This window comes from Sclerotinia sclerotiorum, genomic scaffold (assembly GCF_000146945.2).
Source record: "Sclerotinia sclerotiorum 1980 UF-70 scaffold_9 genomic scaffold, whole genome shotgun sequence".
In the NCBI taxonomy this organism is placed as follows: Eukaryota; Fungi; Ascomycota; class Leotiomycetes; order Helotiales; family Sclerotiniaceae; genus Sclerotinia; species Sclerotinia sclerotiorum.
Window position 1 is genome coordinate 863,064 of NW_001820827.1, and position 15,052 is coordinate 878,115.

At 42.1% G+C, this 15,052-nt stretch overlaps 5 protein-coding genes across 5 annotated transcripts; 3 read left to right on the top strand and 2 right to left on the bottom strand.

The window, feature by feature from the left end:
• Positions 1–1,649: 1,649 nt before the first annotated feature.
• On the top strand, positions 1,650–3,614 carry SS1G_07265 (predicted protein; the record flags this gene model as incomplete). The annotated part of the gene is made up of 1 exon (XM_001591769.1): positions 1,650–3,614. The coding sequence occupies one exon, from the start codon at positions 1,650–1,652 to the stop codon at positions 3,612–3,614; it is 1,965 nt and encodes a 654-aa protein (XP_001591819.1).
• A 439-nt stretch (positions 3,615–4,053) lies between these two features.
• SS1G_07266 (hypothetical protein) lies at positions 4,054–5,706 on the bottom strand (the record flags this gene model as incomplete). The annotated part of the gene is made up of 1 exon (XM_001591770.1): positions 4,054–5,706. The coding sequence occupies one exon, from the start codon at positions 5,704–5,706 to the stop codon at positions 4,054–4,056; it is 1,653 nt and encodes a 550-aa protein (XP_001591820.1).
• Positions 5,707–7,617: 1,911 nt separating this feature from the next.
• SS1G_07267 (hypothetical protein) lies at positions 7,618–9,417 on the top strand (the record flags this gene model as incomplete). Its single annotated transcript, XM_001591771.1, has 4 exons — positions 7,618–7,942; positions 8,072–8,379; positions 8,433–8,890; positions 8,943–9,417. The coding sequence occupies 4 exons, from the start codon at positions 7,618–7,620 to the stop codon at positions 9,415–9,417; spliced, it is 1,566 nt and encodes a 521-aa protein (XP_001591821.1).
• Positions 9,418–11,181: 1,764 nt separating this feature from the next.
• Positions 11,182–13,357, bottom strand: SS1G_07268 (hypothetical protein; the record flags this gene model as incomplete). Its single annotated transcript, XM_001591772.1, has 4 exons — positions 11,182–12,120; positions 12,167–12,761; positions 12,815–13,078; positions 13,146–13,357. The coding sequence occupies 4 exons, from the start codon at positions 13,355–13,357 to the stop codon at positions 11,182–11,184; spliced, it is 2,010 nt and encodes a 669-aa protein (XP_001591822.1).
• Positions 13,358–14,337: 980 nt separating this feature from the next.
• On the top strand, positions 14,338–14,946 carry SS1G_07269 (hypothetical protein; the record flags this gene model as incomplete). The annotated part of the gene is made up of 1 exon (XM_001591773.1): positions 14,338–14,946. The coding sequence occupies one exon, from the start codon at positions 14,338–14,340 to the stop codon at positions 14,944–14,946; it is 609 nt and encodes a 202-aa protein (XP_001591823.1).
• Positions 14,947–15,052: the final 106 nt, after the last annotated feature.

Sequence of the window (15,052 nt, forward strand, 5' to 3'; positions counted from 1 at the left end):
AAAGGCTTTCAACCATGGGCCAAAGTATTTTGCGCTTTGATTTGCTCAAAATAGATAGAAATGACAATGACTGTCACTCGAAATTGGGAGTAACACTGATCATACTCACACAAGTGAGATTAATAAGTGAATCATTCTTGTCAAATGGCTAGAGTTCTGATACTATATAGCACCCACATTTCCCATTCTTAATAGTCTTTTCTAAAACAATCAAATTTCTTTACAATACCTTCAACATCTAAAGGTTGCATGCAACACTCACAACTTCACAACCTATTTATCCTACTAATTCTCATAAGTTTGAAGATAGAATAGTTTGCATCTTCCAACAGAGCAATTACTGTTGACCTCCTGGGATCTTGGCAGCATATGCATATATACTGCATGATGCATATAAGGAGCAAACAAAACTCAACTTTTAATTCATTCTTTCCTTTTTGGTATACTGTTTGTTTGCTTTCAATATTTTGATTTCAAAGCACTTTAATTCCGAAGGCTGAATACCTAACCTTATTCCTTCATTTATTGAATATATACTCGCAGCTTAACTGCTTAGCTAGAGAATCAATCAATTCAATCTGATGCTCTTTCTGGTCTCAAGAAACCCAATACTAACGTTCCCGCCTAGATCAATACTTAACTCCTTGTATTAGGTAGCAAATGTTTTCTTCTTCCTTTCTGAAGGATATGTAAGGCTAGAGTTTTGCACCATTTCAGCTCGTCAATGTTCACTTTAGAGACATATTAGTGAGACTTACTCGGTTATACAGGAGGATGGTGATGCAATGAAATTGATTGTATTCTCCAATGTTAAAGAGTGGAATGAAGTAGCTGCCGGGAAGATTCAATTGGACTAAAATTCCTACACTAAACCGTTGATTAACCAACCATTCGGTCTGCTAGACTCAGATGGCACGAGGCTGTAGTAACTACGAAGCCGACCAAGGGAATTGGTTACCACTATCGATCAATTCAACATCAGGTTTATTTATGTACTCAAATGCACACGGTTATTAGCCTCTATAATCCATTCTTTAAGGGTAGTATTAGATTTCATGTTGAAGTAGACTAAGGGCCTAGTACGCCTCCATACAGCTCGCTAATTTAAATATTTTCCAGGGGAAATACAGTGTAGCTCATTAGTTGTATAAATCCCCTAGTTAAGTTGTAAGTATAATACAACTCGCTTACCGTGTCTACCTCCCTGATTATAGTATATACGGCCTATATTTAGTGATTCTGTAAATCTTTCCAACTACGATAAGATACGGCTTGTAATTATTTCAGTATCATTGAGTACGGTGCAATACAGCCCTACATCTTCCCTCGTCTATCTGACTTTGGTATTTAAGGACCTCTACTTTCCACATCCAATCAACACCTTCTTCTCACATCTTACATTCATCTTCCACGCAAATACCTAACAACCAAATACCAATCCAAACGGGACAGAAAAGGACATTTACCACGGTGGCAATACAATTCGCTGGTTCATCAGCATCCTTTGCATGAATACTTATTTAAATCTTCTCAGTTCCTCCTCCAATCAACACCTTCTACAACATTGACTTTTTACTATCATAAAAAGAGCGAAAGCGATTCAGAACGCACCGAATAAGAAGTCGAATATCAAATAAGATATCTTCATTATGCAGAATCCAAGACAAATCGCCAAGAAGAAGTCCTCCACTTCAAAGGGTGGTAGGGATAACAAGAAATTTATGAGAGTGCATTCGAACGGTACTCTCGCATATAAACAGAGCACTCTGGTCCAAAGTCAACAAGCCTTTCCGGTACAGAAAAGAGTCAAATCCGGCATTCCCTCCCGCAATTCGAGGGCATACTTACTCAACATGCCACCAGAGATCCATGATGAAATCCTTTCGTACCTGCTTACCAACCCTATGCTGGGTCAAGGTACTTCGGTGACCGTGGAAGCAAGACCATTTAGAAATGGCAAAAGAGAGGTCATTCCACCCAAATACGAGCTCCATCCAGCCGTCCTCCGTGTATGTAAGAAAATGTATCAAGGAGGCTTATACATGTTATATGAGTGCAACACCTTCATCATGGATTGCACAAATTGGATGTATCAGAACGATACACGCATGCCTGTTGATGCAATGTACGAGTATGCTCCACGGTGGGCAGAGGCGTACTACCCCATTACGACAGCTCTAAACGTGACGCCATTGAATCGGTACATTGAACACCTGAATGTCAAGCCAACTACTTCGGACTGGGAGTACAAAGGAAACCAGTATTTTTACGAGCAGCCAACATTCAGTCAACTCGTAGGTCCACAAGCCAGTTATGTCAAAAAGTGGAAATTCGTCGTGCGCGGAGATAGCGGAACTTACAGTCGTCGATTCAGTCGATTTGCTTTACAGCAGTTCTGTCACGCAATATGTCAGCGCCCAGGGCTCTCCCTTACCTTTGTTGTTTGTAGAGATAAGACGTCGAAAGCGACGAAAAAGGCAAATAACCTAGACTCAGACAGGGAATTGGGCTTCGAGGAGATATCTTCTCCCCTGAAAGTACTCAGGAACGTCAAGAATGTTGAGTTTAACGAAGCACATGCCGACGTTGACCAGGAAGTTGGTGGAGAAGAGTTTCCCGAGGCACTCCCGGTGTACTGTGACGAAATTTTCCAAATGGCCGACGCAGCTGCTAGCACTCTCACGTCGGGAAAGATTGTGCAGAAATACACCAAGTTGATGAAAGGATCATCACCATTGATCAACCCAGTGGATCTCATGTGTGATGATCTCGTGACATACGCCAAGACTTTCCAACGTGTTCCGGAACTTGAAAAAAATATGGACCTGGGTAAGGTTTCCGATGAAGTCCTATTCCAAAAAGACGTTACGAATACATATAAGCGGCCATATGATTCGGCGGAATGTCTACTCAGACAGGCACAAGTAGCAGCATTGGTTAATGACATCGAAAAATTCAAGGGTTTTCGGAAGGAGTTGTTACTAGAAATAGAGGGGGAACGGTACAAGATCATCAAGAGTGGTTATGCAAGGTTTTGCAAGTTTATCGAGCAGAACAGGATCATCCGAGGAATTCTATGCTCAGGAGAGTTTCATAATGATGTGTACAGATGTCAGGAACATACACTGGACCTAAGCGAAGACACAGCCTTGAGACGCAATTGGCGAATCAGCATCACCGAAGCCCTCATCGTGCTAGAAGATTATGCTTCCTCCTTCTTTAGAGATACATCGAACAAGAATTTCAAGCTGCACGCTGGACGCCGTCTTTATGACCCCATCCACCTCTACCATGCATTGCCAAGAGAGCGACTGATGCGACGAATCCAAGACGCATATTCTTCCTGGAATTACAGCTCCTTTCTACAATACTACAAAGAGGCTGTTCATGACATGGATACACAGTACATGGAGATACTGGAGGCCAAAAAGAACCTCTTTCGATGGGACACAGGACGTACTTTGAGAGGAATCGAAATCGTTTCTGGGGATGAGAAAGACTTTGTAAGCCGCGAAATTGAGCCTATCGAATGGACCACCCTCGATTTCGATCACAATCATGTGCCGGGGAGGCGGGCGCCGGCGGCCACCAAGCGACAAAAGCGTCGAGGTTAACGGCAGTGGTGAAGGAATGATCATGCGGGGAATCCAAGGTCGATAAATGGCTTTATGTAGAGGACCGGGGCTCTTGCGGTGAAGAACGGATATTGATGATCTCAGTGTGAGGACTTTTTGATGGGAATATGAAACCTGAGTATATCTTATGGTACTCCCATAATGAAACAAATTCGATAGATTCGGCGACTGTTAATGAAGAGTGTGTGAAGTGAAATGAAGTGAATAGTGATATTTCATTTTGAGAGCTCTAAATTTTTGTGAATAGAAAAATCATCAGGCCATGTTCGCTTGTATTACTAAGCTCCCCCGACTCCCACGCAGACAACCGAAGCAAGTCCTCTATGGATAAAGGAAAGAACACTCCACACCCATTAACATCACAACATCTCTCCCACACCATATTACAGACAACGTTTATCATATCCATACAATCATGTCATAAAGCATCCCTACTCCTCACAAAATCCAAATATCTTCCTTTGGTCCATCTTCTACAGCTCTTTCCAAAGCGCATCATTGGCCATGTACACATAACGAATACAAAATCTAAGACTCCAATCGCGATGAATGTCTGTTTAACTCCTGTATCCAACCAATAACTTGCTGCGAATGTAAAGATACATCCGATTGTATTGTTTATGACGCTAACTCCCACCATTCCTTCGAGTACCATTTCGGGATATGCGTCCATGAGGTAAGACATCGACAAATCTCCCGCACAACCCCATCCAAAACCGATAAACCCAAGTCCTACATATGGAGCCGGCCATGACCACTTATACGCCGTCCCGAGACCAAAGATAAACATCCCCAAGGGTGAAAAGATAGCACATGGGTACATCATCCAGAGACGATCCTCGGCTTCGAGAATACCATGGCGGTATCTTTTAGAATACCAAAGTACAAAAACATCGGAAAGGTAACCACCCCAGAAACAACCAATAATGGCGCCGATCAAACAAGGAACGTTCATGAGACCAGAACCAATAGTAGAATAGTTCCAAGGAGCATCAGTCCAGTTATCTTCTTCGAGTGTAAGGTAGAAGGTGAGCCAAGCGTCTTGGGCGCCCCATTGCAAGCCACTGTACCAGACAGCGGGGAAAGTGAAGATGCGGAGGGTGTGGAAGAGACGCGAAAAGTATTGTTTAAATCCCGTTCCTTTGAGATTAGATGCAGGCGTAATTAGCTGGATGCGTTCACGGAAGGATTTTTTGGCGGGGACTGGAGAAGGTGAAATGGGAGGTGTGTCGGAGGGGGTCGTTTCTAGAGCTGTTTCCTTCTCGTTGATGTTGCGAAATGGAGTTTCGTCAACCTTTGCTTGGGATCCAATCCCGTTTATTGGGACTTCGTATGCAGATTCGGGTCGGTCAAACATTGTTTCTTCGAGGGTAAAGTAACACACGACGATGGTGCAGGAGGAAATGATGACGGACCACCATCCAATCCATCGCCAGCCTAGAGGTCCGCCAGCAATATATCCAGCAATAATTGGACCTAAGTAGGTACCGATACTAGTCGACAAAACGTAAATACCTAGGACACTACCTCTTTGATGTTGAAAGAATAAATCCGAAAGGGAAAGCTGCACATTGGCTTCGGCACACGCTTCAGATGCTCCCACAAAAAGCTGATTCCAGATCGAGTCTCTTGTAGATTGCACACGCGCCATCCATATAGCACCAATAACTCCTAGCGTCAAACAAATGATATATGTGACTCTTCTTCCATATAACCACGCAGCAGGCGAGATCAACAAAGTCCAATAACCAATTCCAACAAACAAAACTCCAGCCCCAGTATTCATTGCATCATATGTAATTCCGTATTCTGCATTCATACCATCTTGCGCCGAGCCCGCGTCGTTAGAGGTAGCAGCCGTCAGACCTGTGATAAAACAAACTAGGAAAGCATGCCAATATTTTCGTGTACGGGACCAATTGAGCGGATCGAGAGGTGATGAGGTAGGCTGAGGTTCTAAAACGATGTTTCCGTGTTTGAGGAGGTTGGGGTTTTGGGCTTGTTCAACATCTTCTACCAGCCGTGTGGTGCCCGGAAGGAAATCTTCATCGTGCATTTGAGTGTGGTCCATCGCGGATGGCGATTTCTATATCGTGGTAAAAACCACGACACGAGAACGGCCTGATCTTTGCTGGTAGTCAATAATTGACTTGTGTGTACTCGAAATGAACAAGAGTATAGAGAGAGTAAGAGAAAAAATTGTTCTGGAGATGCGAGGCTCTATGTAAAATGACGGAAGTGCTGCGAAACCTTGAGAAAACTAGGATAAATTCATAAGAATTTCCGCTTGGAATTCTTATCTGTGTGATTCCCACATTTTTATTATGAAATGAAAACTCTCATGGTAGGGATTAAACACTTGTTGTGTGCCCGATAAGAAGATCAATCATTGGGCTCCCCATGGGTTACAGCATGGCATTATTTTCTATGTTCCTGGGACAGGGTGAATAGGAAAATTCAAAGGATGAGATCTGCAATCGGCGAATATGGATGTTTGTTTGTATTCCTCTCACTTATCAGGTTCGACTTTGGATCGGAAGGGATGGTTGTTCATCTGAAAGGTTTGAACAGCATACTAAGTGCAGCAGAATTAGCACGATAGGCTTAGGGCTTGCTAAATTGCCCGGATTGTGAATGCAGTACCTAGGTAAGGCCTTATCAAGAGGTCGGGTCGGCCCTGAAAGGAAAAGCGGGCTACCTAACGGGAAGATGCCTAGCGATTGCTTAAATTGCTTCATCGGGACCATCGAGCCAACCAAATGATATGTGATGCAGGAATTCATCCATGTTCTAGCCATGTTCCACTCAATTAGTGCCACTACCAGCCATTACGGATACCACCTAACAAAATTTGCCGTTTAACATTGAAACTTTGGATCATCGCGGGATTAAACAGTTGCATGCATCATGATTCATTCATTAATCATTACGGTCCTCCACGGGTATATTTCTGGTTAATTAGATAAAAATAAATTTATGGTTGATCTTGGAGACGGGTACGGAGTTATTACTAGGTTCATTGAATGTGTGCATTTCTTTATATCTCGGCTATCTCCCCTTCATTGCTTATTACTCCCCCACCGAGAATCCGAATCGAGCTGATCTCTCCTAATATCAGGTATCACTTCACACAGCTTGTACTTTCTTCCTTTAGCTTAGTAACGATATAGAAGGAAGATCAACTGGACCCTGAACCTTCCTCCGCCTGGATTTACCCAATTAGGTTGGATGAGCTTGGTGATGAGCGATAAGAAAGATAACTCGGTTTGCATGAACGATAAGACATTCTTCGACCACCAAATTCTAATCCATCCAATCCCTTCAATCCCTTCAACTCACCAATGTCTGTAAAATCAACAGAAATCCCCAACCCGGAGGCAACTTAATCTTGGAACCTCAGGGAAACGAATCATGCCTAATTCTATTTCCATTCCATCTCCACTAAGATGTCATCATTATCATCAGGTGGACAAACACTGCATTTGATACTTACACCCACCACTGCAAAATATGAATTTGTCTTGATTTATCTTCAAGTACTGCCGTGGAACGAGGGGAATCAGAGACAGATACCATCCCTTTAACTTTTCGGATTTGCTGGGTTTTGTTGTCAGGAACATCAACCTAATTTATAGTGCAGTGGATCGATCATATGACAAACCAGCGGGTAGTCCAAGTATATTTTACATCTCTCATCCCATCCCTTCTCTTTTCTTTCTCTCTGGGTTTTAATCTACAACAACTCAGTTTTCTACAGAGGTTCTCATCTACAGAATCTTTGATTGCTAAAATCACAACGGCACACTTTTGCAATTGACCAAGTTAACAGCTTCGGAGATCCACTCAACTACAACAACTTTCGAAACCTCTTATCGATTAATCGATTAGCATCTTTGCTATTTTTTTGATTTCATATCGCAGCTCTTCGAGCATACTCTACTACACTCCCAAGTGCCAAATCATACGCAGATGTTGAATCAATATGTCAACCTTATCCATATCTCCTCTTGGCGCTCTAAATCCAAACGAAATAAACCGATCATATCAAGTAATTACCGCGCCATTGCCAATCCAGAACTCAAAACCTTTGATCTGGTCCACAGGACTTGAGAGTCCCGACAATTATGGCAATGGCGTGAAAAAAGCCCACGTACTCATTGTGGGTGCCGGAATTTCCGGTTTACGGGCAGCGTCGGTTCTACAGCGACATGGAGTTGGTGTTACAATCTTGGAAGGCCGGCCGGATCGCATCGGTGGTCGAATCCACACCAGTCGAAAATCTCCAAACGGAAAGCCTCGAGACATTGGTAAATACACCTGACCTAATAGGCAGAACAATATCTTCCGTTGTGGGTGGTTGAGACTTACGGTCTTGACCACACAATGTGGGTTGTTTATCCTTTCCCCCGGCAAAAGTGTGCTTACTATATATACAGGTGCTGCATGGATGCATGAAACTTCGCAGAATAAATTGGTCCAGCTGATCAGAAAACTTGATATCGAGTACTATTATGATGACGGTACGCCTTTATACTTTACCAAGGAAGGAAGGGCAGGATCACAATTCAAGGCGAAGAAAGTAGCTGATGAATTCGCGGACTATTGTGAGCACTACTTTGAAACTCATCCGCATGCTCCTGATCGCTCTGTGAAAGAGTTCATTCATGAATTCGTAGAGAATCACCCTTTGATCACTAACACTGAACGCAAATGGGCTCCACAAGCCATTCGTGAGGTTGAACTTGTAAGATGTCTTAGTGCTCCAACCCCTCATCGAAGCTAACTCGATAATTTTAGTGGATCGGTACATCAATCGAAGATGCTTCTTCTAAATACTTGAGCTACTTCGTAACTGAAAGAAATTTATACATGAAGGGTGGATATGATAAGATTGTCAATTGGCTCGCGAAACCAATTCTCAAGGATCCTGAGACCATCAAAATGGGCGAAGTTGTCGAGAATATTCAATGGGGTGACCAGGACAACTCAGTAGTAGTTGAAACTTTGAAAGGCGACAAAAAATCTATTTTCAAGGCCGACGCCATTGTTGTTACTGCGCCTCTTGGTTGTTTGAGAAACAAGATGATTAACTTCGAGCCTGCTCTTCCTGAAGACATTCAGGAGGGTATTGATAACTTTTCTTATGGAGCTCTTGGAAAGGTTTTCGTGGAGTTTGACGAGGTGTTCTGGCCAAAGGACAATGATCAATTTATCTACTACCCTTCCCCTCTTCCGGAGGGTGCTCCGGTTGATGAGTAAGCATACCCTTCGCTCTTTATCCCAATTACTAATACTGATATCAAATAGATCTTCGATCTTGTCCTATGCTACTGTAACATCTAATTGCTGGATCATGTCCGGCACCAAAGAGCTCTGCGTTCAAATCGCCGAACCTCTTACCCAACGAATCGAATCGATGACGTCAACCAAGGAAATTTACGCTTTCTTCGAGCCTCTCTTCAAGCTCATGCGTACGGAACCATATAAGGATCTTCCAGATTTACTCAACCTCGAGACCACCCACTGGACCCAGGACCCTCTCGCAGGATTCGGATCCTATTCCGTTGAGAAGACGGGTGACGAATCCGATCTCCTTATCGAAGCCCTCGAAAACCACAGTCGAAGTCGCCTTCAATTCGCCGGTGAACACTGCACCATTGTCGGAAACGGCTGTGTGCACGGAGCATTCGAGACCGGAGAGGTTGCCGCAAGAAACCTCCTGGAGACATTAGGCGTGGTATATGATGGAAATGATACCACTGCTCGAAATGTGTCTCTTTGAGCGTGCGCCTTTCTTGTGTCTAAGAGGTGAGATGAGATGAGCTGATGACTTGAACTTGCTACGTATCCTTAAATGGCTCTCGTGAGACTTGTTAGTTTTTGATTTTTGTGTTTGATTTATTCTGCTTTTAGTTATATCATTACCCCTACAGTCACTACAGTTGCTACCGCTGTTCTGCTTTTAGTTATATCATTATTCCTACAATCATTACAATTGCTACCACTGTTATATTTGCTATTCCTTATCTCAATTAAGATATAGATATACCTTGCGATTCGTATTGTTCCACTTTGCCACCGTTATGTGTGAGTTTTGGCACGTTTACTTCAAATCTGGAGACGGGACTGTAAGGAAGCTAGTATTTGCTTCTTTCTATCCAACCATTCGCTGGGTATCTATATCTATCATTTAACACTGATACATAACACACTTAAGTCTTCGATCACCACGGATTTCAACTTCAATCTTAGCTCATTACTAATGGTCATTATCAGATGAGTTTCCTAATTTACAATTTTGCATTAGAAAATGATAAAACCTCGGAAATCAATGTAGCCACTCTTTTTTGTGGCAAATCGGGTACTAATCCTTCGTGAATTAATAGAGAATTTCAGCATTCATTTCAATTTACATCAATGGCATTAATGCGAGTAAATATATCAGTAGGGGCCTGATCTCGTTTATTGCACCGTCATATGGAATTCTCCATATTGTGCATCGACATAGCTTCTGCACATCTGATGGGAACTCCACATCGGCGTTTAATGGCTGCACTCCAAACTTCGCCGATAAATTTTTTTCATATCCTCTATACCATAATCGACCATTTGGCGTGCATATATATCTCAATATCTATGCACATATTAACACGAGAGAGAAATTTTCTGGAATGGCGGTGTGGATGTGTTGTGGCTATGTAAGATCTTAGATGACACATAACAAGTAATTAACATACTAAGAAAATAATGGGAAAGTAAATTGCTACGTAAATGAATGAAGAACGAGTGTATCTAGGGTAGAAAATAGAAATTAGAAATTAGAAATAGAAATAGGGGAATACATCGAGATAGTCATGGTGAGTACTTTTTGAGATGTGGCGGGGTTATACGATATTATGCTGAGTGTTACGTGACGATTGTTATCCCACTAGTGGCTCACGTGCACTAGCCCTGTATATAAAGACCTTCTTACTTAGAATCTTCTTAGTTCTTTAGTTTTAGATTCTAAGTGATTGAATTGACTCCGTTTACGACTTTTCCGTCACACTGAGGGAAGTTGTTAATGTGGTCTTATATGATGCTTTAAGCTTATTTTTTATTATATTATTTATTAGTTTCATAATTTTATTGTAGAATTTTATATGATATATGTTTATAGGAAATTATAAGGAGAAATTTGAAATTTATACTTATAGTATTATTAGTAATTTTTATAAGAGGAAAATAATAGTAGTATTCAAGGGGGTAGATGTCTAACGGGTATAAAAGGTATTTATTTTCTTTTTAATAGTATCTCACTTATCTCTAGAACTAAAAGTTACTAGGAGTATAGGAGGCATGTGCATTGATGTGGTTTTCGACATTCGTTGAGTTGGGAGATATAACAACGGCTTGGTTATTTAGAGAATCAAGATGTATATTTTGCATTTTATTCTTGAATACCTTAAATTCATTCATGCATTCATTCTCATTTCATATCATATACATCATATAACATTATAGTCATCAAACACTCCCACTCCCCAGCAAATATTCTATCCATCAACTAAGGCAAACTCAAAAACAACTTCAACAACTTAGGGTAATTTGGCGTGCCCAATCCAGTTGCTGGATCCCATCCCTTTACCGCTGCGAAACCCTCGGTTCCACAGCCTACATTCGTGCCATTAACAATATCATTAAGAGCTCCAGGGTTCTTGTAAAGTGTCGGATTTACAAATCCGATCGGTCCTTTTCCGACCGCGAATCTCTCTTCATTAATCAATGTGAACACCGATGCGAAGAGAGGAGATGCGAGCGATGAGCCATACCAATGTTCATCGACCCCATTAAGGTATGCGCGAAATTCGGCACCGTTGGCGGAGATATCGGGATAACCTCGTCCGATGCGGTTGTAAAGTCCCTTGGTTGTGTTGACGTTGACTTCGAGTTCGGAGTAATATGGATAGCTGAGTTTGGCAGTCTCGAAATACGTCTCGACGGCGGATTTTTGGTAGGAAGGGATGGGAAAATAGTTGGAGAAACCCCCTGAGCTGGTGAAGTTGGAAGCCGTTCCACCGAGATCGACGTGCATGACTGATTCGGCATCTTTGACAGTTTGGTCGGCGTAAAGCATGGTTCCACCTACTGAGGTAATGTAGGGGCAGTTACCCGGGTATTGAGGGTTAAAGATTTTACCTTCAGGACCGAGACAACCGTTCGCATCGCCATCTCCGGGGAATGAAGCGACTCCGTAATCACCGGATGCGGTAAGGATTGAGTGACCTTGAAGACCAAGTTTCATGAATTCATTGCATTGACGTTTTGTGTAGGCGATAGGGAGATCGGATTCAGCTTGACCATAGGATGCGGAGATGACCTTGGTAGGTTTGTAGACTCCGCATTGGCGTGTTCCATTCCATCCACCGGGTTGTGGGTCGGGATACACGGGATCAATTGATGGGTTATCTCCGGTCTCGCCATATGCTTTAAAGTTGCAGTAAGACTGAAAATGGTTAGCAATGTCTCATTTTAGATGTTGATCAACTTACTCCATCAAGTGCATCAAGGAAAGTGTTGAACAAGTTAGTGGTTGCAATCTCTTCTGGCTCATAAATTTGGTCGTCGACTTGATAAAGAGTGACGGTCTGAGGATAAAGAAGAGCAAACGCCATATCAATATCGATATTAGATTCACCTCCATTGAGAGAACTGTATGGAGGAACGGAGAAATTTGCACCATCGATGAGTGCGGGAATAGGGTAGGTTCCTTGTGGGACCCAAGGAGCGTGATGAGCATAGAAGAGATCAAGATCCGACTTTGCAAAGTAATCTCCTTGCTCGTATAGTCCCAGAGAGTTACCTGATGCATTTAATGTAGCGGTGGGAATCTTGTACATGGCCTTGATACAAGTAGGTGTCATATTTGAACCGCAACCTTGCAGATCGCTGGAAAGGCCGGCGGCTGCAGATGGGGTCCACTCGTAGTTTTTTGAAGGAGCGTTTCCCTTGGTAAGACGGTTCCTTCGCTTGGAAAGGTAAGATGTGGATCGCTTGGTCTTTACACTTCTTTTCTTGACGGGTGCAAGCTTGACACCGGGTGTGATGTAGTCAATATGTGGTACGAGATGCTCTGGAAGATGATATCTTAGAGTTTTGTTAGTAAAAATAAGTAATCAAATCAGGATGGACAATCGTACTCATCACATCCAACCCGTACACTCGAACTATATTTATGCTCATGTTCATGAAACTTGGCTTGGAGTAAACGCTCAGCCTCTTCGACTGAAGCATCAAATGCCAACCACCCTTTGTTTTCGTAATGAGAGATCCGAGAATGATGGATACCAGACGAAGTAAGCCAGTCTTTAACCGACTTAAGGGTTTCTTCGGGAGGAGCGAATTTCTCGTGGACTTCCTTTGACGACCAATATTTACCATACTTTGGAGACTCTGGATCCGAACTGAGTATAATTAGCTTCAATGGGTTCAGACAAATGTATCTGATCAAAGCACATCAGAGCCACTCACAGCTCCATAAGGTATTCGTAACCATTGTCAAGATTGGTTTGAGTCAAACCAATTCTCATTGGCACAACTGCACTTCCTTCAATTCGAGAACCCTTTACCCAATCCGATGGTGCTGCATTTCGCTTTTCATGCACCACATATTTGGTCGATGAAGGGGCAGCATTTGCAATTGCTGCAATGGCAAGACAGACAACAGATACTGGCACCAACATTTTGAAGCAAAGGCACACGGAACAGACGAATAAAGAACATCATCATGAAGGAGCAGGAATTGGACCTTTTAAACAATTTGTTGATTGACCACTTGGTCATATTTCTTAAACTCAACTAATCAATCGTACATGATAACATGCGGTACTTCCTGCAACTTCCCAGTCAGAATGATAGCGATGGATATCGTATATTGCCCGAATATCTAATCAGGAAGGTAGTAATGCGGGGAGAAAATGGGACCACTATCTTTGTACCATGTTTGAGCATATGATTGGTGGAGGTATTGTTTGTACCTGAAATCATTAGAAACGCTAATCTTTTAAAAAGCTTGTTTACCGCTTGATATTGGATGATATTTTGAAGGATGCGGATAGAGACAGACTATTAGAGAGACGGTAAAGTAAGTAGCTAGTTCAATTGAGAATACTGAAAATGGGGTCTGCGTCACCCCATCGACCATACAGAGTAGTTGATTCTTGCAGATAATTGGTAATTTAACAGCTGAACTTCATTCAATTGGTTTCCAATGCAATGGGTCCGTATCTCTAATCATCCTCTATTGGATGATTTATGTACCTTATCCCGTAAAGCATATCGGGTAGCTATCTCAGGCCGATGATACCGGGAAATCCATGGATATATATAAGGGTCATCATACGGACTAATTAATCGTTTACTCGAGTGTCTGAAACTATTTTACTACTACAGAGTTCTGCAGGTTAATTAAGTGTAAAAATATTTCAGAGTAAAGGTTAACGTAATTTATCACCGAATGGGCCATATCACCGAGTGGGCCACTTTCACCTCAATTCACACTCTTCATATTCAACACGCGTTTTATCAACCATTTATTATGCAATCTACAAATAAAGAAGCACGTTTACTCTTAGCTATCGAAGCTTTTCAAAAAGATAAAAAACTAAGCATTCGGAAGGCTGCTCAACTATATAATATACCTCGCACAACGATCAGCCACAGAATGGATGGTTTAACTCCACGTACAGAAACTCGAGCGAATTGCTATAAGATTACACAATTGGAAGAGAAAGTGATTGTTGAATACATACTTGATATGGATCGAAGAGGATTTCCACCTAAAATCAAGGGTGTAGAAGATATGGCGAATTATATTCTTGAATCAAGAAATGCGAAGAAAGTTGGAAAGCTCTGGGCTCATCGATTCGTAAAGCATCATACAGAATTAAAGATATGTTTTAGTCGTGTTTATGATTTTCAAAGAGCTCTCTACGAAGACCCTAAGCTTCTTGAGGAGTGGTTTCAATTGGTATCGAATATACAAGCAAAATATGGTATTCTGGATTGCGATTTCTATAATTTCGACGAAACAGGCTTTATGATGGGGATTATAAGTGCTGCAATGGTTGTAACTGATGCTGAACGACGAGGCAGAGGTAAAGCAGTACAACCAGGCAATCGAGAATGGGCTACAGCAATTATATGTGGTAATAGGGAGGGTGAAACTATACCTCCATTTCTGGTAGTTCAAGGACAAATCCATCTTTCCAATTGGTACACCGAAACCGATTTTCCTGCGGATTGGGCTATCAAACCTACTTCCAATGGATAAACGAATAATGAGACAGGATTAGAATAGTTAAAGCATTTCGATAAATATACGATTCATCGAAGAAAGGGCAAATATCGAATGTTAGTATTAGATGGACACGAAAGTC